Source organism: Penicillium longicatenatum (genome assembly GCF_028827895.1).
Source record: "Penicillium longicatenatum strain IBT 33135 chromosome Unknown contig_4_segment0_segment0, whole genome shotgun sequence".
NCBI classification, from domain to species: Eukaryota; Fungi; Ascomycota; class Eurotiomycetes; order Eurotiales; family Aspergillaceae; genus Penicillium; species Penicillium longicatenatum.
Window position 1 is genome coordinate 6,400 of NW_026643122.1, and position 25,536 is coordinate 31,935.

At 41.8% G+C, this 25,536-nt stretch overlaps 6 protein-coding genes across 6 annotated transcripts; 3 read left to right on the forward strand and 3 right to left on the reverse strand.

The window, feature by feature from the left end:
• Positions 1–7,347: 7,347 nt before the first annotated feature.
• N7484_006805 (uncharacterized protein) lies at positions 7,348–8,134 on the forward strand (the record flags this gene model as incomplete). The annotated part of the gene is made up of 2 exons (XM_057117192.1): positions 7,348–7,758; positions 7,835–8,134. Coding segments are annotated over 2 exons (711 nt in total), but the record flags the coding sequence as incomplete, so codon positions are not given.
• A 955-nt stretch (positions 8,135–9,089) lies between these two features.
• N7484_006806 (uncharacterized protein) lies at positions 9,090–12,597 on the reverse strand (the record flags this gene model as incomplete). Its single annotated transcript, XM_057117193.1, has 9 exons — positions 9,090–9,979; positions 10,054–10,528; positions 10,608–10,722; positions 10,781–11,005; positions 11,076–11,140; positions 11,200–11,376; positions 11,442–11,889; positions 11,962–12,104; positions 12,187–12,597. The coding sequence occupies 9 exons, from the start codon at positions 12,595–12,597 to the stop codon at positions 9,090–9,092; spliced, it is 2,949 nt and encodes a 982-aa protein (XP_056970228.1).
• Positions 12,598–13,889: 1,292 nt separating this feature from the next.
• N7484_006807 (uncharacterized protein) lies at positions 13,890–14,806 on the forward strand (the record flags this gene model as incomplete). The annotated part of the gene is made up of 2 exons (XM_057117194.1): positions 13,890–13,967; positions 14,045–14,806. 2 exons carry the CDS (start codon positions 13,890–13,892, stop codon positions 14,804–14,806), a joined length of 840 nt encoding a protein of 279 aa, XP_056970229.1.
• Positions 14,807–15,302: 496 nt separating this feature from the next.
• N7484_006808 (2EXR domain-containing protein) lies at positions 15,303–16,178 on the reverse strand (the record flags this gene model as incomplete). Its single annotated transcript, XM_057117195.1, has 1 exon — positions 15,303–16,178. One exon carries the CDS (start codon positions 16,176–16,178, stop codon positions 15,303–15,305), a length of 876 nt encoding a protein of 291 aa, XP_056970230.1.
• A 6,763-nt stretch (positions 16,179–22,941) lies between these two features.
• Positions 22,942–23,250, forward strand: N7484_006809 (uncharacterized protein; the record flags this gene model as incomplete). The annotated part of the gene is made up of 1 exon (XM_057117196.1): positions 22,942–23,250. One exon carries the CDS (start codon positions 22,942–22,944, stop codon positions 23,248–23,250), a length of 309 nt encoding a protein of 102 aa, XP_056970231.1.
• A 1,113-nt stretch (positions 23,251–24,363) lies between these two features.
• On the reverse strand, positions 24,364–24,946 carry N7484_006810 (uncharacterized protein; the record flags this gene model as incomplete). Its single annotated transcript, XM_057117197.1, has 2 exons — positions 24,364–24,659; positions 24,778–24,946. The coding sequence occupies 2 exons, from the start codon at positions 24,944–24,946 to the stop codon at positions 24,364–24,366; spliced, it is 465 nt and encodes a 154-aa protein (XP_056970232.1).
• Between the last annotated feature and the right edge of the window lie 590 nt (positions 24,947–25,536).

Sequence of the window (25,536 nt, forward strand, 5' to 3'; positions counted from 1 at the left end):
GTAATATTTCTATTACCCCTACAGTGTTAGGCTATTATTATTCAGATGACACTAAATAATAATCTCGTTTGATTTCTTTTCCTAAAGTTACTAAGATATTTCAATTCACTTTGTCTAATTATAAGATTTCTCTTTGATCTCTAACATCCTGTTAGATGAACCTTGAAATATATAGCTAACCATCCATAATAGTTTCTTTATATACTTACCTTGATTTCTCAAGATGTATGTGATACATATCACCTATATTGAGGGATATTTTTTTGTATTAAATATATATATCAGGTTATTATGATTCGAACATAAACAATCTCCAACCCAAATGAAGCGACCAACCACCGGACACTAACCTGTTATTATATATAATTTAATTTTTTTTATCCTATTATAGGATACAGAGAGTATATGATTCGAACATATGAAAGTTTTTACCTTTAGCTAGACTCAAGCTAGCCGCCTTAAACCTCTCAGCCAACTCTCTTTTTTTTGATTCTTCAGTGACTCGAACACTGAACATATCCTTATCAAGAATACACTTTACCAGTTAAGTTAAAGAACCTATACTATTTTTTATATTCAAGAGCACTTAGATTCGAACTAAGAAATATAAGGTTGAAGCTTACAGTTTTGCCTATTAAACTATGCTCTTCGGAAAAGAGATGAATCGAACATCTAAGTGTTAAAACACAATATTTAGCAAATATCTTACCCTACCAATAGCAACTTTTCCTTTATATTTTTTATTTTTTTTACAATATAGTATTATTACTATTACATACGAGTTAGGTCGGCCACGATCCGACATCTATTTTCTCGACAAGAAAACCCTTTACCAATTAAGTTACTAACCCTACTTATTTATATACGGCTAGTCGAATTCGAATCGACACGCTTTACTTGGAAGGTAAATAGTCTACCATTAACTTATAGCCATTATAATTATATATATTACTATGACTAGCTGAATTCGAATCAGCACATCTTATATGGTAAATAAGCAGTCTACCATTAACTTATAGTCATTAATAAATAATATATATATATATTTATTATTTTTACATTATTGTTAAGACTTATGGGATTTGAACCCATATTATAATGATTAAAAGTCACATGTTTTACCATTAAACTAAAGTCTCTACAATTCTATTTTTATATGTATTAAGAGATAATATTCTAATAACCTCAGTAATATACAGAGATATATAAGAATAATCAAACTACATCAACAAAGTGTCAATATAATATACCTGATTCGTAACCTAAATGATGGTGATCTGTTAAATGGTATGCTGTTAAACGTCATAATCCTACAGCTAAGAATGCTGTTCCTATAATAACGTGTAATCCATGGAAACCTGTTCCAAAGTAGAAACATGATCCATAAACACTATCAGAAATTGTGAAAGAAGATACTGAATATTCTACACCTTGGAAGAATGTAAATATTATTGCTAATATTATTGTTACAATTGTTCCATATAACGCTCCTTTTCTATTACCTTGTATTAATGAATGGTGGGCATATGTAATTGTTACACCTGATGATAATAATATTATTGTATTTAATAATGGTAATTCAAAAGGATTTACAGCTTGTATACCTAATGGAGGTCATTGTGCACCTAATTCTACACTAGGTGAAATTGCACTGTGGAAAAATGCTCAGAAAATTGCTAAAAAGAAAAATACTTCTGAAATTATAAATAATCCTACACCTAAGTTTAATCCTTTTTGTACAGCATTTGTATGATTTCCTAAGTATGTACCTTCTGAAATTACATCTCTAAATCATAAACCCATAACATACATTACGTTAAATACGGCTACAGGTACTAAATACTCAAATCCTTGGAATCCATGCATAAATAAAACTATAGCTGTTGTTAATATAAATAATGAAACACTTGTAAATAATGGTCAAGGTGAAGGTGACACTAAATGAAAAGGATGATTTTGAAAATTACTTTTTGATCTATATATCATTTTTTTTTTATTTTTAATTATTGTTTAAGTTTTCATTATTGTATATATTTTATACTATTTTTGTTTTATTGTTATTACAATGGCTCCTACCATACCTAATAATAATATTATAGAACTTATTATTAATCACATTGAATGACTTGTATACATTACATTACCTATACTAGCTATATGTGTTGGTTCTATTAATGTACTATCTCAACCTTTACTACTAACATAACCTATTTGTTGTTTAAAATCTACAACATTAGATAATTCATTAGTTACTTCTATATTTAATACTTTTGCAAAAAATGTATTTGATAAATTTGTGAAGAAATTATTATTTATAGTATTTCAAGGTAATGCTTGTTTTACTACACCATAAAATAATAAAGCTACAAAAAAAGCTAAAGGTATATCATTATTAGTTTCTCTATGTAATTCAGATACTCTAATGTTAATTAACATTAATATAAAAAGAAATAATATAGATACAGCCCCTACATAAACTAATATATAAGATAATCCCATAAAACTATATCCTACTAATATTAATATACCTGCTATATTTACAAATAAACCTATTAAAAATAATACAGCTACAATAGGATTTTTACTCATAATAGTAATTAAAGCAAACATAACTGAAATGAAATATAGAAAATCTACTACTTCTATACTAAATCCGTTAGTTATAGAATCATTTAATAAAAAAATATTATTCATATATTATAATCAAATATAATCTATCATTATATTATACAATAATAAAATATCAAGATAGGATTAGAATAATAATCTAATTAGGAAGAAAAGGAATCGAACCTTCGATGGCCTATAGCCATTGAGTTTACAGCTCAACCCGTAAACCAACAAACGGACCCTTCCTTAAAAAAAATCTTATCTTTTTTCTGGATTCGAACCAGTTGGAAATTATTCCAATGTACCGTATAAAGATTATACATAGATATTTAAAAATATCTATGTATATAATTTTTTTTAATGTTTATATTCCCCGTGCAATTTCCATTACACGAACCTTATTTCGACTTAACACCAATCAAAGTTTTGCATACGAAAACTTTCCTGCATATTAATATATCTAATTATATATAATGTTACACAGGAAAAATCAAACTTACTGCATCTTCTTCTTTCAGCGCCTGACGAGTGGTTAGTACCTAACTGAGATAAAATTCACCGTGACGATGGTGATTCACGATTACTAGTAATTCCTTTTTCATGTAGTCGAGTTACAGACTACAATCCATTTATTTCCTTTTTTGGGGATTAGCTCCATTTCACAATATCGCATCCCTTTGTAAAGGCGTATGTGGCACGTCTATAGCCCACAGCATTTAGGCCATAATGACTTGTCTTAATCCCTATTATCTGGTCCAATGTAGTAGCGAACCACTCTATATAAATAAATAAAGTGAGGGTTTTCGTTAATTAAAGGAGTTAACCAAATCTCACGACATTAACTAAAGACAGCCATGCAGCGCTTGTAACAATTTTTTATAATATGCTATACAAGCTGTGGTAAGGTTTTTCGCGGATCATCGAATTAAATAACATACTTCACTACTGGTTTCAGAAACGGTCTAATGATTTCAGTTTATATGTTGCCATAGTACTCTTGAGGTGGAATGCTTACACTTTCGTTTATACATTAAATTTCTCTAATGTATGACATTCATCATTGTCTGCTTGGACTATTAGGGTATCTAATCCTGTTTGCTACCCAAGCCTTCGTATCTCAACCCTAACCACCCTAACCACCCTAACCACCCTAACCACCCTAACCACCCTTACCTAATGCCCTACTATAGATACTAGACGGGAATCCTAAAAACTAATACTAATCCTCACTAGACTACTAAAACCGCTACTACTAGCTGGTTATGCTGTTGGTAGGCTCTATAATGGTTTAACTATATATTATCCTAGCTATATACGATAAATATATGGCTTATAAATCTATAATATGCTTATGGAATTTATCCTTATCTATCCCACTCTCGTTATTAGGATTATACGCTAGCTACTCGTCGCTATAACTAGCTTATATATTACTCTTAAACTAGCTCTTAACCCGTAAATATCAATAGCTGATGGTGATGGCGATATCTTAGTATGCTACTATATGGATTAACTACCTATGTAACCTAGCCGATATCGCGGATTCTAATACCTTCTAGAATTAGATATTGGTCTACTCCTTCTCGCTACTAATATTAGGGCCCTAAATATACTTAGTCTGTTAGGGTATAGTATAAACCCCTTACTATTACTACTAGTATATCTATAATATCTCTATAAATAGTAATACTAACTATATATACTATATAACTAACGCCCCTACTTCCTGTGGTAAATACCGCTGAATTACTTTGGTATTATTACTAATGTGGAATCCTTTATAGTAATGGCTAATAAATACCACTATTCTATCCTTAATAAATATATTATAGATCTCTCGCTCGCTATTTCGATACTAGATACTTAATAACTTAGGTACATGACTAGGCTATCTAGCTATGATATAGATAGTAACGCTTAATCGCTCCTAGAATTGGGCCACCTTAGTGAAATATTAGTTAATCGCATATATCTAAAACCCTTACCTATTAGTCTCACTAAATCGTCGTTATAATGTGGGCTTATAGGCCACGCGCTATACTAACTACTTAGCCCTATCTACTAGCTACTATATCTAGGAATCCTTTATAAAACTCTAATCTACGGCCCGCTATATAGGATTATTATATAAATCCTATAAATTAATACTAGGTATAGGCGTGCTCTCCGCGTATAATAACTAGTGGTGTAACTAGTTATATATACTATTAACTAATCTATGAACTATCCTATGGAAATCACTAATGGTGAAATATAACTACTTATATAATAACTTATCCTCTCCCTTCTATCTAATATGCCCCTTAGCTAGGATATTGAAATATACCTTTATACTATATATGCGTAAATCTAATAACCACTAGATAGGCCTATTAGTCCCCCGCACCATAAACGCGTCTATTATTAAATGTAACTATTTAGGGAATAGATGGGTAACTTAGCCGCTATGGGTTAGCGTAGGGGACCTAGGCATAGAACTAGGAATAGTGGTCTCTAGAGCTAGACTCCCCTTATCCTCCTAATTAAATATATCTCTATCTATAATACTAATATTATCTCTATAAAAATAATTCTTGGGCTTCCCCTATACTAACCTATGTTAGATAGCTAATGAATTAGGGTCTAACTAGATAGCTTTATGTAATACTAAAAACCGCGTAATCTTGATTAAACTGGAAATCTTTAGGGGGTAATCCTCTACTATATCCTACCTAGATAATTTCCGCCTTAATATAGCTAATGTATAAATGAACGCATATCTATACTTATGGTCCTAGATCTTCTAATGTAATAAACTGATGTAAAACTCTATTACTACGTACTCTAATAGCTGTAATTTATATAGCTCCGCGTTAGGGTCTATTAGGTTAGGGCTGGCCTGGGTGGTAGGCTAGGTAGTTACTTAGGTGGTTACTTAGGTAGTTACTTAGGTAGTTACTTAGGTAGTTGCTTGGGTAGTTACTTAGGTGGTTACTTAGGTGGTTACTTAGGTAGTTACTTAGGTAGTTACTTAGGTAGTGGCTTAGGTAGTTACTTAGGTAGTTACTTAGGTAGTGGCTTAGGTAGTGATCTAGGTAGTAGGCTAGGTGGTGACCTAGGTATGGTGCTAAACGCTCTCCTATGACTACTATTGCCGCGATGTGAATTGATATATAGGGCTCTACTAATTATGTGGCTGCTAGGTATATATAAAAAATATCAAAATCTACTACTATGGCTTAACGTGGTCTATTATCTCCGTCTTATTTATATATATTAATAATGGCTTATATAGGGATTTAGCCTTTTAGGTGCGTGCGGCCTTAATGCGCACTAAAAACCTACTAGCCCGCGTGATCTACTAGCTTATGATGGCTAATCGCTCTATTACCTACTAAATAGCGTATATGGTACCCTTAGGGCCCTCGCTATCCTCTATGGGCCGCTCTATAGACTATACTAATAAGTTAGTTAGGATGCCCTATAAATAACTAAGCTATCTAGTGTGGTTTAACTATGATATGGCCTTATCTAATTTACTAGCCTAGATATTAGTCCCTTAGCTATGTATCTACTACGCCTGAAACTCGCGTACGCGCTAAACTAACTACTTAATGGTATTAGCGGGTGGTATAGGATCTAGTTAGGTAGTTAATAGGTGGACTATAATAAAATAGGAACTAGCCCTATGCTTAAAAATCCGCTAGCATAAAATATATATACTATTACTATTGATCTTAGCCTAGATACCTATAATCTTAGATAGTTTAGGCTAGCCTTAGTAGCTACTAGGGGACTATTAATACTCCTTAGACTAATAGTTTTTAATAACCTTAATATCTTAGTAAATATATACTAAACACTTTAAATATAATAACCTATTATTATATATAGTTAATCTAGGAATAGGCTAGTTAATCTAGGTTAGCTAACTACTAATATTAGGCTCCTTAATATAGTCCTATTACTAGATATATTACTTAATATACCGCGCCATAGAATAGGGTACCTAGTAATAGGTGCTAGTTAAATAGATAGTGATATTATCCTTTTAGATAGTATACTTATATTTACGGTAAATCACGACCTAAAATTCAACGTTAGTAGAAAAAAACTCGCTAGCGTTAGGGGTAGTATAGGATATACTAGAAATAGAAATATATATCCTAGAATATATAGGCGGATTCTAGATAATTAGAAAACTAGATCGCTAGAACTTAGTTAATTAGCCTTAGAATGAAAATGGGAACATGAATAAAATAAAATGAATCACCCCCTAAATTTTTACCTTAAATAATCCTTATTATGATATAAACCCTATTAGGTCTATGGTAGTAGTTATCATACTATGATATATCACGGGTGGGCGGGGTTGGCACCCTATCAAAAAAACTGGTTAACTTTAAACCCCTGAAAACACCTTTTTTGGTGGTGGGAATGCTTTAAAATTCGTTCTAGGCATAAAACGGAGGGTGTTGCCAAACATATAAAAATATGAGCTGCCCCGGAGGGCAGAATGTAAATCCATCGGTGTCATGAAGCTTAAATCCATTAGACCCCGACCCACTTTTATTTCCCCATACTAGAGCCGCTCACCCTAAATCCATCGGTGTCCAATGGATTTACCCCTATGGGTTAGGTAAGAGACTTAGAGACTTAAGTAGCTAAATATAGTAAGGCGGTTAACTAGAGGTAGAATTTACTTTAGTAATATTTATATTGATAAGATACTAGATAGTCTATAATTTTATTTCGAGATATACATGGCAGCCAGCTGACACTGCGGACGTCATAATAGGCCCTATTTCCGGAACATTCTCCTCAGCTACCGGCTATTTTCAATATGTGGCGAAACAAGACATGCATCATCTATGGGACCAACCGAATTCAGTTGATGATGTGGAAGATGCTCGTCGCAAATATCTCCATAATAAGATATTTACGGCCCTTGTTCCCCGTTTCGTTGACAACAAGTATGACCATGGCCCGTTCAAGTTAATTTGCGACGATTTCCGGTTTGGGAACATGCTCGTCAACAACGCATGGGACCTGAAGATAGTCGCTGTGCTAGACTGGGAATGGGCGTATACAGCACCATTTCAGATGCTTTACTCGCCCCCGCGGTGGCTACTTCTGAAGAGACCATTTGATTGGGAAGATGAGGATGTTGTACAATTCTCTGCTTAAAATGTTCACCACTGTACTGGAGGAGGAGCAGCAAAAAAGAGCTGAAAGTTGCTCAAAGTCCAGTATGGCGGCCCTCATGCGCGAATCCATGGAGGACGGAAGATTCTGGTTTCATGAGTTAATATACTCCTGCTTCGAAGCTCCCGACAGCCGGGCCTGGCTTGCTCTTCGACAGCTTCTACCTTCTATTGATGAGCTCGCGACAGTTGCCGATCCTGAGGTTGAACTGTTCGTGAACAGCAAGATGGAGCAGCTAAAGCAGTATAATGTGGAATGGGTGGCAATGAAAGAGGAGCTCGATAAAAAGGAGGCGGACTTCCAAGCACTCCAGGCAAGAGTAGAGGAGGATGCAGTTTAAAAAGGGCCAAATCACTAGTGTGGCCACTTCAAGAAAGCACCATCGAAAGTTCCTCCTGGATTAAATCTATGGTAGCTCTCTCACTCAAGAAACTATACCTTTAAGAAACCCATGTAATGCGAACGCTGAGGGATTCATGGATTGATACGGAAACTTAGTATGTAGGTCTTTCAACTGCCTGTTACAGGAGTTATCCTGTAACACGGAAAGTCCTCCTGGACAAGGAAGAAGTTCTCCGAGGGAAGTGGGAAGTCCCCTGTTTGGAGGTCGGGAATAATTCGGGATTCTTGGTTCGCCCCACAAGGCCACGCCTTGATGACTCGCTCCGTTGTCCACCCAACAGCTACTTTCCGAGAACGTCGTGCCAAGCAGAACATGGCGGTCAGCCACATCTACGATCCTGTTACACTACAACTATAGACAGTATAAAATCAAGAGCCGGGAGGTATGCCGTGTTAGTGTGCTCTGTTCTTGAGGGTCGAACTCCAGAATACTTCCGATCCCGATTCTCTGCACCTTGATGCGACGCTTTGTAGCACGGTCTTAGCTATCATAATTCCGAAGCATTCTGCTCCAGTATTTATAGGTCAAGTACATAATTGCTTATTGTAAGATAGATTTTCCAAATGGAACTCGTCTTGTACACTAGTGAAAGCCAAAGCCATTGCGAAATTCATCGAAGGGTCGGACTCCTCAAGGGGGGATCTCGTATATGCCCCCTAACCAAAAAGGGAAGAACAAAATGAGACATATATGCCTGTTATATGTCTGACAAAGTAAATAAAGTAGTAAGATATTGTAAAAAGGAAAAAAAAAAAAAAAAAAAAAAAAAAGAAAGATTAACTGAATAGTTACATGAAGAGATCGAATATTTTACATCTGAAGAGAACCTGTCAACTCCTCATATGTTCTTCTTCTTCTTCTTCCTTCCTCCCTTGGATCAAGCCTAGAAGAGTTACAGCTTGCACACCTTACCCATCAAACTCTGCACCTTCGAATCTCCATTCTTGAAAATATCCCCCAGAGAAGCGAGCTCACCCGTCTTCATGCCCCTGCGCCACTTGGCCACACTCGAAAGACCCTTCGCATCGCGCCCCACCTTCGCAATGCTCCCAGCCCCAAACAACATCCCCAGCATGTTCACAACCGCCGAGCTGGGATCCTCGACAGTATCGTAAGTCGCCAACGCGGCATTCCCCAACTCACCCGCAATCGCAATAATACGCGCCAGGTTCGCAAACCCAAGGCCAGCCGCAACCTCCGTCCCCACAACAGGAACAAACATCAGCACGACCCCGACAATCATCAGAATCAGATTCTCCTTCCTCTTTCTCTCCTCTTCTTCCTCTTCCTTTTCTTCTTCCTCACCGAGCTTCTTTGCTTGTGCCATACTGTCCACCGCCTGCTCCAGCATAAAGACTGCCGGCGCGTACGCTATCGCTGCGTCGCGCGGATCGCCGCCCGTCCATCGTCCGCTGGAGATCTGCATGCGTGTCGTCTCCATCTCGGAATATAGGCTGTCGATGTTTGGTAGGCCCTTGTTCACGATGTCCTTGGGGTTCTGTACGACCATTGAGTCGTTCTTGACGGGCCAGCCCTTGAAACTGAGTGTCCACGACAGCACGGGGATTTGGTTGGCGTTGGTGCGATGGATGGAGTAGTCGCCGTAGTCGATCCATTCCTCCAGGAGGCCTGCTTTGGCGTAGGCCTTGGAGAGGCCGTCGTCGTCGCCGATCTCGAGGTCTGTGGCGTCAATGTACCGCATGAGAGGGTCGAGGTTGTTGTCCCACTCCTCGGGGGTGCAGGGGACAAAGTCGTCTTGTTCGGGGAAGCGGCAGTTGAAGTCTAAAAATAAAGCGTTAATTAATATACTTTACACCTGTATGATGCCTGGAAGAGAAAGAAAGGAGGAGGCTTACAAGGCATTCCATAGCCCCTGTCGGGGATAATCTGATTGTTATTGGTGGTGGTGCTCATGTTCCACATGAAGGCATTGGTGAGCACAGAAGGCACGACCTTTTCAATGTACTTGACGTAGTATTCAAACATGCCGTCGTAGCCGTTGTTGACGTCCGTGTAGTTCTCGTAGGCCGTGTTCAGCATGCTCATCAGCGTGTCCAGTGTCATCTGCGCGACGCAGTGGTCGGGAATCGCGCCACCATCTTGTGCAGCCTGTAGTCCCTCCAGGTAGGGGAACCAGATATTGGGACAGGGTGTATAATCCCAGTCGTCGCCAATTGTTGCCTCGTCGCCAGTGCCATTGTTGCCGTAGGTGCGGTTCAGGTCCACGGCCCAGTCGACGCTGCCGCCAAAGTGCAGGTCGTTGTACCATTGTTGACGGGCCTTGTAGTTGTCCGGGGTGAGGTAGGAGACCCATTGGTTGTCGTTGTAGATCTGTTTCGAGGGGTTAGTTTATCATGACTTTCGAAACACTCTGTCACAGCACTTGAGAAAACAAAAATAGAATACGTACTAAGATGTCGCCCTCATCCTCATACTGCTCGTTGATTGTGATGTCGTTGTAGTTGTCGTCGCCGTTGGCTTGGGCAATTAGGTCATTGATCTCGATGTTAGAGAGGTAGCCAGCGCTGTATGTTGGTCAGTGAAGAACTCTTTTTTTTTTTTTTTTTGAAAGGGACCACGTACGTATCTGTGCAGAGTCCCTTCGTGGCACCTGATTCTTTGCCGACAAACGTGCATTCAGGGCCCTTGCAGTCTTTATCAGTCATCTCAAAGCTGCGGCCGTAGAGGGCAAGACCCGGCACGACTTTGATAGACGGGAGTCCAGCCTTGGTGACCATGGCCAGGGTATACTCGGTCTCGGTCTTGTTCACATGGCTGCGCAGACAGTTTCCATCCGGACAACCAGGACTTGACAGTGATGTTAGCCAGGGCAATGAGACTCAAAACAAAAAAAGAGGCGGGCATGGCACAATCTTACTTTACGAACGTGTTGTTCCAGTCCCACTGGCCGTGAAGATCGTATGTCATGAAGACGTAGTAATCCTATACCGAAGAGTAAGCATCAGGATATCAAACTTGTTCAAAATCCTCGAAATACTCACAATAGATTCCTCAAACTGAGTGATCGGGTCAAAGGCCTTGAGGTACCAGTATGATGCTGGGAGAGCCATGGAGATAGACTTATCCTCTGATAACCCGGCGCGAACGAGCTTCAGGAACTCGGCATAGTTCTCTCCCGAGTCAAGGTGATCCGGGTCAAGTCCTGGAATGTCTTGGGCCTAGAGGGAACAAAAGCGTGAGTTACCTCCTTTACCAGCAAACAAACACCAGATCAAAAACTTACGCCTGGATATTCCCAGTCAAAGTCCACTCCGTCCAGACCGTTATCCTCAATAAACTTGATGATATTGGCAGCCAGGATCTGGCGATTCCCGTCCCTGACACCCTGCCGGAAGATGTTGTGCGTGTAGTCATCAGTCGAGAAACCCCAGCCACCAAAGCTCATGATGCGCTCGATGTCCTTCAGCTTCAGCAGGCCATCGAACTGTTCCTGTTGCCCACTCACGTCCACTTTCCAGTCTTCGGTGATGTTACCAAAGGCCCAGTGCACATGCGTGTAGTCACCGTCGGTCATCTTCGACACGTCCATATTGGCACACGGGCGGTTTAGATTCCATGCCTCAAAGTAGCCGATGCGATAAGGTCTAGCGGGGTATACGCTGACACTCTTGATCTCAGTACCACAGTTGGAGATGCAGCCGTTTGTTTTTGCCTTTGCCGTGCCGGGCGCTCTGTGATTGGTGTATTAGTGACAACATTATCAAATAATCAGATACTCCTAGTCTCAAATGACTGCGACTCACCCGCCCTTCTCAGTGGTGTTGGTACAGAACTCAGGAGTGATACCGCATTGGCCCCAAATGTCGCAGCAGGCGTTGAGGGGACAGGGATTCATCTCAGCCCAGTCCCATGCCGAACCTTTGGCTGGTTGTTTTGTTCCGGGCACCTGATGAGCGACCAGTCAGCATAGTATGAGAGAAAGACACAAAGATGTGTCTTGGGACAAGGGAGGAGAAGGAGGAACGTACCTGAGGGCCACAAGCGTTTCCATCTACAGGTGAAGGGAATGGCGGCGTGCCCTTACTAAGACATATCTTTCCGTCGATCTGGAGGTTACCGCACCCCATCCAGCCCCAGGTGAGCTCGTTGTAGTCGGGAATCTTGGCCTTGTCCATCTTGTGCGCTGTGGCGATGGTGTCGCACAAGTCCTTCTCCTTAACAACATAGACGAAGCAGTTGCCGTCATCGTCGGGCTGGGGGGAGAAGTCCGGAAGGGATCCAGCCGAGCAACAGACATACTGGTCCAGTATGAGGTTGTCGCAGAAGCCATTGGAAGGGTTGTATTTGGTGAGGGTGGCCTGGGTGATGCCACACCGGTCGGCCAGGGCCCAACACCCGTCGCCCGCCTGGACTTGGATGTAGTTACAAACGCCGCTCATTCTGTCCAGCAAGAAGCAGAAAAAATGAGATGAGCGTCGCAGTGTTCATGAGAAACATAAGACGCGGGCTGTGGTTGGGACTTATATTTCGCAGGCCTGAAAAGCCCGTCAAAAATACTGGAAATTCCGTATACCACGTTTTCCTTTCTGCGTCCATAATAACGTCTTCCTCGGTTAGGAGACACATGGCGCAACAAACACGGAGCATCCTAATCCATACTCCATGTCACCAGGTGCCTCCCTAGTTAGCCCCGTTAGTGCGATAAGAAAATCTGCCGGTCTTCTGAGTGCCAACTTTTTCTTAGTTTGGAGTCCAGAATGCCTAATTTCCCAGTTGGAAGCCAATCAGAGTCACAATTCATCCAACAAGTTGGTAGAAGAAGTCTGCCCTGCAGGAGCCAACTGCAGAAGCACACACCCCAGTTCTTGTTTCACGTTAACGATGCTTTTCGCCCCCAACTAATCAGGCCTTCCCCAACGGTGGTTGGTACGGACCACTGCCGCCAAGATCCGCTAAGGGTTTGCTAAGGTCTGTTAGGGTCTGCTACGGTCTTCTTGGCTTCTTTTCGCCTCAGGCGTCCCAGCTGAGCCCCCTGGGGCCAAAACTTCAGGGGAGCACCCTATGGCCATGGTACCGAAGCTTAGCGTGCTCATAATTTCCGTGTAGGGTTGCATTGATTGTGGAGATGTACTCCGTAGTGTAGTCGCCGGATGCCTCTTGGCGGAGAGTTAGCACTGTTGGTACTCCGGAGAATCTTCCTCATAGATAAATTGCGCCTCCGCGCTAACATCTCTTCAAGCTCCGGAGGAATGCAGCATGTCTCACATTTGTTGTTCTTGTTGTGATATGAGGCTGGTGCAGATCAGGAACAAAGCCGCACACCCTCGGAATTAGCCTTGCCGTTTTGTCGAGATACGCCTTTTCCTCAGCTCTAGACCGGGATGCGAAATTGCAGGATCTTTTTTCTTCCCCTCCGTAGCGAAGTTGCCTTTGTCTGTTGCGTGTATTGTACAGTATTCCCTAGTATCCGATGGAATACATACTAAATCGTAGTCCAGTTTCTCGAAGTCCTTCTATTTCCTCGGGAAAGCGCGCTCACTGGGGAGTATTGAAGTATAGTGGCACTCCCTTATCTTCGACAACCACCCCAGCCGTGTCTGATTCACTTTCACAGCGTCTTCCTCTTTTCTCTTTTTTTTTGTCCTTATTGATTTTATCTTTCGTTGAGGGATTAACTTGGTTGATATCAACATCATAGGCAGTGGTAGAGCACCGTCTCAACACCGCCATAATGTTTCTCATCGCTATTATTTTCATGTCCTACCTGGCCCCGTATGTGGCTGCTAGCAAGGGCGCAGGGCCTTATCAGGTTAGCAACTCTATTTCCCCTTCCTCAGAGTTATCCGGTACTCTTTCAGAGACCGACTCACTGACCCTCCCGCATAGACTATGTATATGTGGTATGCGTACCGCATGGATATCGAGGCCTTTGGCGCACGACCAGAGATGATCGCACCCAATTGCTTCGGCTCCGTCCCCGACGGCACCTGCTACTTGGACGAGTTCATCAAGCACCTCCAGAGAGATGGACATGAGCTTCCCGAAGGCCAAGACACCACGGCTGGAAAGTATTTCTATCCTGACGCCGTCGATATGGCCGACGAAATCGGCAAATTACAGGTCTCGGACGGAAAGGGCGGAACTAAAGACTTCATCCCCAACCAAGACCCCGAAAAAATTTTGCCAGGCGCTTTCACGGAGCCGAACCCGCGAATCGCCGACGTCATGAGCAAAATCACTGATAAGATGCAGGCTGCCCGTCGCCATCTTGGCGATGATGCAGTCAAGGACGGTCTCGCAGAGGCACGCAATGCCATTCAGGGCGCACATGAGGGACGCCTGGCCGAAAACGGCCAGGAATTTATCGACGAGGTCAATGACTACCTCCACAATGAGAAAAACTGGTCAGGCTCTGTGGACGTTAAGAATCCGACGGCGATTGATGGATCAACGTACCTAGATATCGATATCGACTTGACAAAATCGAAGGATCCTCAATTTTCTTCTTATTGGGATGACTTCCAGACGTGGCTGATGCAGCAAAAGAGGACTAAGAAGACAAAGTCGGGTCGAGTCCGTATGCATTTTGAAGCCGCTGCAGGCACTCAGCAGATATCGGCTCGTGCTTTCGGGGGAAATGACTGTTAGTAGGATAGGGGGATTTTCCTGTATATTGATCTTGAACTCTTTTACTTACTCTTTTTATAAACTTGTGATAATCCTGTTTTTTCTTTTCCTTTTCCTTTTTTTTTTTTTTTTTTTTTTTTTTAAAAAAAAAAGCTATAACTTGGAAAGGGAAGAGATAGGCAATATAGTTAGTAGGTTATTGCAGGGACATAATGGTCGCAGCTTTTGTTATTTGCGTTAGTTAATGATTCTCTCTAGTAGAGGTAGACTTTTTTGCGAAATAGCAAGTTACTCTCTTTCCATTTATTAAGACTGTCATGGGCCAGTTGATCTAGTATAATATCTCTACACCATGTAAAGATCTTGAGATTTTGTGTATGGCTTCCTTGCCCACGCAACGTAAATGTTCGGAATTTGAGTTTTGATAAGAGTTTGAGTGATAACTTTCTATTCTTCTTGATTCAATATCTCGCGTGCTTGCAAATCGAATCGTAGAGTCGGGAAAACAGCCTAACCCCTACTTGCACTTCCCTGTACAAAGGCGAAACATGACAGCCGGGCGCATCGTAGGAGCCGAGTCCTCCGTCCCAAAAACAGACTCGACTGCACCCCGCAGCTCCTTCTTGGCGCGAATTAGGTCCTCCTGGGCAAAACCTGGCCCAATCGTAACGTTAGAAGCCTCACCAAGTTTCATGAACTCGTTAATGCTTGTCTCGTCGTCCGCATCGACAATCTGGACTCGCGCATCAGCAAGTAGGCCAAACAGGCCTGCGGCGGTCTCTGCATTTGTGTGTACAATTATAGGCGGTAGGATCACAACCGTCCACCTTTGTTTTGTACGCATTATATCTGCCAGCTGGGACCGAGTCCATCTGTATTGTGAATGTGGTTCGTCGGGATTCCTCCGGTGTTGAAAGGCCTGCAAGTGACCCAACATGATGGAGGCTTGGCGGGACTTGGTGCGCGCTGCATGCCACAGGAGACAACGCACTGGGTCACCCCAGTTGTAGGTTTCCCACTCGATATCTGCATCTGCATCCCAGTTAAGGTGAACGGAGTCACGCGCTAGGTCGAGCCATGGGTGTTCAATCATGTCATGGCTGAAGCTTTGTGTATCGGCGTTCTTTTGGAGGTCTGGGAGCGAGAGAGGGCCACGACCGTCTCCAAACGCTACATCCCTTGATTCGCGACAAATCCGCGCAATAAGAGGAGGTGCTCGATTAGTACAAGATATCTTCCAGTTTATTTTGCATGGGGGCTGGTCCCAGATAATATCGTCTTGTTGGTGGTCGAGCTCCACGATGCGGTGCGGGATACAATGGTGCCAGATCGCCAGACGAATTTCGGGAGGAAACCTGGAAAAGAGGGAAAAGACAACTTCTGGAGGGGACATAATGTAAAGGATAAATAAAAGATGCTAAAATTCGGGGATTATAAATTCAGATTTTGACCTTGGATGAATGGGGAGTGGAGGATTTGATAGAAAAGAAAAAAAAAAAAAAGCCAAATGTCGCCTAGTAAGCTATTTCATCCTGCGCCTGCGACAGCGATTGCAAGTCTGATGCGTCAATTTTTGCACATGGAAATATGTCCGGTAAGAGACGGCCGCAGAATTCGCATTACGTCTTTGTGCCAACTATGCGAGAAACGCATTTTGACGGTCGGCAACCTTGCCAATTGGCGGCATTTCCTTGTTGATTGCCTGGATTGTGTTACATGGAGTCCCGTTGTGGACCGGGCCAGGGTCACCTGACCCTGGTTAGCTCAGCTAGCTTAGCTTAAATAACGTAATTCCCGGTCCAGTCGCCTACCCGGTCGGCCCGCCCACCCCAACTAACATATTAGAATTTAATCTAGAATAATTCAACTATATCTATATAATATTGAATATATAAGCTATCTAGCCAAATTTGGGCAATGCGTTATCTTATGCCCTCGAATTCCACATTTAGAACACTTTAGTGGAGCTCGACGTCGTGGTTCTTAAGCTTGATTTTGACTGGTTAGCTCTCCATCTTGAGGTTGAATTTACGGAATTTCAACCTTTTAGGCTAATTCTTTAAGCTCTGCTACTAATAGACCTTCTGGATGAGCTATCTGCTGCTTTGATATTGCCATTTTCTTCTTCTTTTTCTCCATTCTAGCACGTAAGAGCTCATTTTCTCGAGTAAGAAAAGCGTTCCTTTATAGCTCTATTTAGAAGCCTTTATATATCTAATCTAGACTAGTTTTCATAAGGTTTAGTGGGCTCTTAGATAAGAGCTTTTAAATTAAAGAAGCTTATTTCTAGAGTTATTTTGAATTTAATAGTGTTCTTGGTTCCCACGCGCTACTTTAGCTACCTTAAGATACTAGTAGTGGTGGTATAGGTATATAAAGTTAAATATTAAGCTTTAAAATCACTTAATCTAGATTATATAGAACTAATTCTATTACTAAGAAGCTATTTTTAATAGTTTCTAGCTTAAATGCCTTATTTTAGGCGGTTAGAAAAGCGTTAAGGAAGTCTAACTTATTAATATAGTTTACTCTATCCTATATAAGATTTTTAATAATTTAACTATATACGCGCTTTAAAATAGTAAAATAACCTATATTAAGAGGTTATAAAAGATAAGAAGAGTGCGGTAGTATATAAATTAGAATCACGTCATTTTAATAGTAAATTTCATTAAATTTTAGAGTTTAATAACTTCTATAACTATTAAGAACTAAAAGTTAATATTTCCCCTTTATCCTTAGAAAAGTTAAGGGAAGAAAGACCTTTTTAAGCTAATAAAGTCTAATTTCGTCTATAGTCTATCTATTTACGCTATGTCACGGTGTGTATGCGTACAACCGTTCTGCCTGAGTTCTGCCTATAGATTAAGGTATATATATGCGAGAGCAGTGTAAAGCTTTGGCTTTACATACTAGTCTTTTGCTGATAGCGCAGCGGTTTAGCTTCTGAATGCTCCCAGAGGTCACGCCGTGACAATATACTTATTTTATATAGTTTTAAAGTAAGCTAATTAAAATAAGTAAGTAAAATAAATAACTCTTATATATTATATTCACTACTTTAAGTAAAAATAGCAGAGTTTACTATAATTTTATATATTCCTAGAAGATATACTTAGTATTAACTAGAGAATATATATATTTCTATTACTATACTAATTTTAGGTAAAAATCATATTATCTATGAACTACTCTCTAATTAATAGATTTTAATAGATTTTTATCTTTAATTAGCATAAGCTTAAGATAATCTCTAGGATAATAAAGTTATTTCTCAAAATTTCCAGAGTCTTCTACGAAGAAGGCAAAGTGTAATATTATATAAACTAGATAGGTGTAAAAAATAGTATATTATCTTAATGACTAAGCAGTTTTATGACCAGAATTATGAAAAAGTTAGGTCGAGTTAGGTTAAGTTAGGTTTTATTGGGGCCTTAACATTAGGTCCGGGTTGGGTCCAGGTTATAGAAGTTCAACCCGGACCCAGCCTAGGTTGGGTTTTGGGTTAAGACTTTAGACCTAACTTGGGTTTTGCGGTAGTCTAGTTTTGACCACCACGCCCCACTCCCATGGGATTTTTTTTAACCGATTTCCCGTCCTGGGTATACCCACGGGTTTCCCATGGGAGTCATAAAATTACCCATATCTACATAAAGTCCCTATATAATCTACTGGCTAAGAATACTGAAAGATTGGTAATTTAAGCTGTTTTGGTATATAATATAGAGCTAGAATCGAAATTAAAACCTTAAAAAAAGGGTAGTTCTAGTGGAATTTAGTAGATCTGGTGGAGTTATATAGTCACGTGCGTATATAGATTACTACTAAAAATACAGAAAAAATTGGATAATTAATGCATGTGTAAAAAGGGTAAGTTTGCACTATTTATAATACCCGTGGGAATACCCATATCCCATCGCGGGCGGGACATACCCCCCTAGTGCCGCCCATGGGACGGGACAAACCATTTTTGACCACCGCGCCCCACTCCCGTGGGACTAGTTTTTATGAAATTACCCGTGCCACGGTCTATCCCATGGTGGGAATCCCGCGGGTTTTGTCTAGGTCTAAGTCCTAGGGAGCAGTATGAATTCGGGCAATAGTGTCTACTATAAAAGGTAGTGTAGATAGTATCCGAAAAACTAATCGCTGACCTTCCATGCGAAGGTTAGCTCGATTAATAAATATATAGTGTGCTTATCTGCGGGGTAATCGTGGCACAGACCTCGCAGTGCGTTCGCAATGCGAGGTCTCTAGATGGGTTTTCGGCCAAAAACCCATCTCTTATGGTGGCGCGTAGCTAGGTTGGGGTCCTGACACTGATCTAATTATACCTAATCCATGGGACAATCCAGGGCAGGACTAGAAGAGAATATAGTAGGCGTACGACTAAAATAACCGGGGGTAGGGGTATATTATGAATTTTCGTCCCACGGGTCGCCTATCCGGGTTTGATAGGTATCGTCGCTATAAAGGCTATTAGCTATCGTGAAGATCTTTAAGTGAGGGGACACCTAAGCAAATAGAACTAAAGGAGGTTAGCCAGTAATCTCCGATATCCAATGAAATCTAAAGCCATATTATAACGATAAGCAGTAGCGAAGATTTTGAATAAGCTTACTGTCAAGCTTTGCCTATCAAATTGAACCCGGATTAAGTCACAAAGAGTATCGGGCGCTCTATAGTAATATAGCTGCGGGATACAGAGGGGAACTGTTGACAGATTGCCTACTCAAAGACCTTGATGTTTGCTAGGTTTGCATCGAATCTTCCAGTCTAGGCGTCTAGTTCTAGACTCTTGTATCTTCCATACTGGTATTCTAAGCTCCTGGTATTTATTACCTGGTTAGGTACAAAACGTCTTTTTTACGCGCTATCTACATATAGGCTAGCGTGTCATGTGATTAGGGTTCAAAATTGAGATTCATAGAGATGACATAGTTTGATGCAGACTTTTCTTTATTGTGGAATATCTGCGCTGCATCAATGTGCGGCCATGTTTCTGTAGGGAAAGCAAGCTGCAACAAGCCTTTCAAGTTACTTAAGAGAACTTGCCCGTCAATTAACTGCAAGCTGCATGTTGATGTCACAACATTTTACCGATCGGCAACAATGGGCAATATATGGCCACGAGCCTACATTTCGATACACATGGGGTCAAATTGGGGCCAATGAAGATCTTTACACGTAATTTAAGGAACTTGAGGACGGAATCTCTTTGCCGATCTTCCTTCCTAATCAAGACGGCTGAGTTTGACGATCTTGCGTATTCCCAAACGCGCTGCTTGGATTCTTCTGCTATATTCCAAAAAATGGCCCTGGAGACTGGTGAGGCACCAACCTATCCGTCACTCCTCTCGCGTAATATTCTCACAAGCGAACATCAAGGCCCACATGTTCTTGTGGCTGGCGGATATTACACCACAGTGGGTCAAGCTATGGACCATAACACAAATTTTTTTGGATCGTACCAATCATGACATGGGACGGCCGAAGACCCACAACTTTGCTTCAGTGGGCGGAGACGCAAACATCAGTCCGCTCTAACATAAGTGCAAGGTGCCTTAAACAAGGTGAGCCGAGCCAAGTCATTAAACTACTGACCTGCTAGTGTGCGGCTTATATATGGCCAGTAGTTGGGTGTCGGCCGGGTGAGAAATGCGTAAAGCCTAGCTAGAGTTTTTATAGTCTATATTATATTAATATAATATAGCTAGAAGATAAGTTTCATATTAATCAACTATTTATATTCTTCATATACATAGTGCTGTAACAGATGGCTATTACTGATTTTTGTTATCCTTGGAAAGCAAAAAGCTTCCCTCTCGAATTCGTAGCCTCTTGGATTAGTGCCAGGATGGAAATCAACCCAGCTCTCAAAAGAAGAAATATTCATGGCTCGCCAAGGTCAGCAAGACTTTTTCAACAGGCTCGTATATGCCATCCGCAAGTGATTGCAGACCTTCGTTTTCGCTGAAGTAAATAGTACTTGGAGGCAGCAAATAGTCAATGCTTGCGGGGCAGAAAACTGACTCCAGTACCGGGCGCCAAAATAAATAACCGCAAGCGCTTCAAAGAATGTTGAAAGAACAGCCAAGTAGAAGCTGAAAGAATATAGCTTGCGAAGGCCGGTGTCGCTTCGAACCCAGGTACGTTGCAATATCCAAACCACGTATGATGCGATGACTATCGGGGCATCTAGGGTTGCTAATGATGTATCAGCAAAGGAACCGTGATACTGGAGTTCTAGTACAGAAAGTTGCACTCACCCCAACTCATACAAACATTAGCCATGGCGATGGTGCTATTCAGCTGAAGGACCCGAGTGGCGGGTACATTCACAGCGGTTGGTAGAAATGCTTGAACCATAACTATCGCGCCTAGATGGTGAGCCAAGATAAGAGGCTTGAGCTGCTCGTCAAAAATGAGCTCGAAGATGTGGAAGGCAGATGTAAATGAGGCCGAAAGGAACGCCATATCTCCAAGGGTGATGCTAGAGCTCCCGAAGTAGGAATCGGTCCACCGACTATTGAAAAGAACCAACATGACCGCCGGCTTTATTATGCAAACCAAGGAGATCGTTCTCGCAAACACTCCAAGATGACGAAGGCCGAACAGCCGCTGCTTTGATGGCTGCAGAGAAGAGTAGTGTTCACCGTACATATAGGCCAGAAGGAAACGTCTGAAAACGAAACGATTCAAGAAGACATAGAAGATGAAAAGAAGAGAGAGAAAGATTCCACTATAGCTGCTAAGCTTAGTCGCAGCTACACAGAATGGGAACCAGGTAGTGTTTTCTAGCTCATCATCAGATCGGACGCTATTGCACCCGGCACTGCTGAGTCTTTCCATGACAGTGGAATAGGAGCGTATTGTTGGGCGAATGTAATGGAGTGATGGACAAGGCAGATGGGATAAGATGATATTGAACCAAGGCACATAATAGATTGTACGATGGGGTGTATGGGAACATAATTCTTGAAGAACACTGATGGATCGTATGCATTCTGTGTTATATACCCATAGGGTTCTTTACGTACAAGCCCTGGATTACCCAGTGTGGGTCCTGACCCACCACACTATGTTAAATGTATGACTAGAGGAGTAGTTTGCACGTCTGTATCCATTGTGTTGCATATGGTTAGCTTCAAAAATTATTGACCGCCACAAATACACACTTTACCTAATAGGGGTTGGAAATATCCACTTAAAGTATTTTGTTTAGCGTGCTCTCCACCGTGCTCTGAGTATGTGTTCAATGTTGAGGGACCCACCGTCCTATGTTCAGCTGAGCTGAATCCTGAGCCTGCCATGCTCTCCACCGTGCTCTCCACCGTGCTCTGAGTATGTGTTCAATGTTGAGGGACCCATCGTCCTATGTTCAGCTGAGCTGAATCCTGAGCCTGCCATGCTCTCCACCGTGTTCTCCACCGTGCTCTGAGTATGTGTTCAATGTTGAGGGACCCACCGTCCTATGTTCAGCTGAGCTGAATCCTGAGCCTGCCATGCTCTCCACCGTATTCTCCGTCCCTTGCCCCTATTTTTTTTTTTTTTTTTTTTCCACGGCCTTCTCTATACTCATTCCCATCCTCAAGTTTGATCATTTGCTTGAGATGATGTGGAATATATTCAATCCATTAATCCATTACTAGATTTGCTCCTGCGGCATGACTTCCCATATAGCTTGCTATATCCGAATTATCTCTGCCTATGCCTTTAGGGCCCCTTTTTTAGTGGTATATCTCTTTAACTAACGCCAAGTAAGCTTAATTATATTAGGAACACTGATCAGGTAAATTTCTGGGTCAAAGAAACTATTAGATTCCCCAAATCTATACAATTCTTCTCTTGTCTATATTGGTCTTGGCATATCTTTACAGCAATAGTTTCTTCAAGAATAGTAGATTACCTTTTTGGATATCCTATCCAAGGCCTATTAGCTAAAATTTTATCCGAAATACCTACTAAATTTTCTAAATGGAAGCTATTTTCAAGGGCTCTCTGCCAAATTTGCCGAACTATCCGCTCCAGAAGTTACATTTGGGAAGCAATATTAGATATACTGTGCTATTGACTTTTAGAGTACCTGTACAGTGGTACAGTACGGAAAAGTTTGCATAGAAAAATGTGGGTCAGAATAATATTATCACACCAAAATGGAGTTCTTTGTTACGGACCCACTTTGCCCGACCCTCACGAAAGACGATGAGGGCCAACCGATTCCTGAGGAGAGAGTTACAGAACCAGATCACGTGAGCAGCCACCCGTGCTCACTGATCAAGGGTAAGCGGTCAAGCGGTAGAACGACCCAAGGCCGTTTCCGGCCTGCCGCTCGCCGTCACAACGAATACTGCGGAATCGGCGACTGCAACTATGAACCTATTGAACAACACATCCTAGGCATTTCTGACTTTGGTGAGGCCCGGAACGCTCCTCAGCAGACTATTTCCACTGACATTGCATAGTCTTTCCTTTGTTTCTCTTATTATTCTGATGATATTGCGCATCTAGCCCTGAGTAGTCCACTCGAGTTCTTTTTTCAGATGTGGGGGGGAGCCGGTAAGAGCCGCGCTTTCCTTCTGGATCCGGACTAGCTCTGGGAGTAAGAAGAGACGGTGGATCTGTTATGCCTACCTGAAGCCTCTTTTCGCTGAACTACTGCCAAAGATACGGCGCAAGAGGCGAATAACTCCGAGCAATAAGCATGGTGAAATAAAAATATTCAGACTCAACGGCCATGAGGGTTCCGTTTTATCGGTTTCGGTGTTTTTTTGTTCCCTTAATCTTGAAGGTTGACGTTGTTTTTTTTGATTCAACATTGATCAACTCTGGTACTGTAAACACCGAGATACCCAGATCAGAAATATCCACAGGGAATTGGTAAAAGTTTAAAGTGTCGACACCAGCTCCCAAATTGATACACTAGTGACACTAGACATCGCCAAAACCCACAAAGCCCAAAGCCCAACCCAACCCAACCCACAAATGAGTTGGGTTTTGGGCCCGATGCTCGGCCCATTGTTGGGGGCCCATTGGGGGCCCACTAGTCTACAAACAGTATAAACATTTACTAATTTTAGTAGAAATTCAAAATATACAGTCTTTTTATGCATTTTCCATATTCGTCAGCAGATTTATGAGCACCAAGACCAGTTTTATGCAAAGTTAGGCTTTTTATGGGGGCCCATGGGGCCCACGAAAAGCCCAAAGCCCAAAGCCCATAGTGGGTTAGGCTTTGGGTCCGACTCTGGGCCCATTTTCAGGTTTTGGCGATGTCTAGTCAAAACCATATTATCCCAGCCTATATAACTAAGGGCCCACGGGCATAGGACTAGAATTTAGTAGCTCCCGCGGGTTTTATCCAGGTCTAGCCATAAGCATAATTATATATACACGAGGTCCTGACTATGTCATCTTACATTGCTTTAAAATCCTTTCCGCGTATCATTTCCTTTCATGAACGCATACCATCTGCGGATATAGAAATATATGACACACTATAGCACTATATAATATATATATCTATTTCCATCCATTCCGATCCACATCTCATCTACCTTCCCTACTTAACAAACCTATCAACACCACGGTACCTCTAGGTCCTCATACAACAAAAGCCCCGTATTCGAAGACGTATCGCAGTGGCCTGAGCATGGATTATCATCGGCCTGGGGGTATAGCTTCCGCGGGGTATACTTCTTGCCATCGATTTCCAGTTGGAAGCCGCAGTCGAAGATATCCGGACCTTCATTGATAAAGGTCATGTCGGTGCCGCATTGATCAATGGCGAAGTTGTTATTGGCCGCTTCGTAGATATCGGGAGCGGTTTGAATATTGCCGTCAATAATGAATATCCCGCTATAGCAGGGGTCGCCTGGAGAGGGGGTTAGCGCGGCGATATAATGAGGTCGGGAGGAGATGAGGACATATACCCGGTATATAGGCACTGTAGGCGAAGATGGGATATGGCATGCCGGGCGTTGTAGTCTTACTAACGCATAAGTCTAAGGTTGGGGGCTTTGGCGTCTGCGTTGGGGGCGTGGTGCTGGTGGTCTTTGAGGGCTCCGGGGGGGGGCGGCGCCTCGGGCTGTCTATGCGGGTTGTTGGGGTCCTTGGGGTCATAGTAATCCGGCGGGTGGGGGATCTTTGGGTGCGGATCATAGTAGTAACCTGTGCACAGCTCGCCGCCATAGTTATCATCGCTGGTACATTCGGGGCCTGACGGGCCCTCTTCCTACTGGATGCTCTTGCTGGGGCCTTTGTCCCCGGGGACATTGGGATAGCTACCACCACCACCGCTGGATTGCCGGCGTCTAAGTTGACTAGACATCGCCAAAACCTGAAAATGGGCCCAGAGTCGGGCCCAAAGCCTAACCCACTATGGGCTTTGGGCTTTATGTAAATCTCAAGCCCAACCCACTATGGGCTTTGGGCTTTTTATGGGGGCCCATGGGGGCCCATAAAAAGCCCATCTTTGCATAAAACTATGGTCTTGGCATGTATAAAACTGCTGATTAATACTATGTAATTTAGTACCATTATAAATTACATTTAATATAAGTATATGTCTAAGATTGGCAGGGCAACTGGTTACCAATCTCAGGGAATTAGATCAGATGAACAAGGCAATGTAGTCAAGCTAAGCTAATTCAGGGTCTTCTCAGGAAATTCTCAGGATAGAAAGTGGAGAAGAAATTGGCATTAGATTCAAACTATTCTGCCGAAATACAAGAACTAAATACCTAAGATTT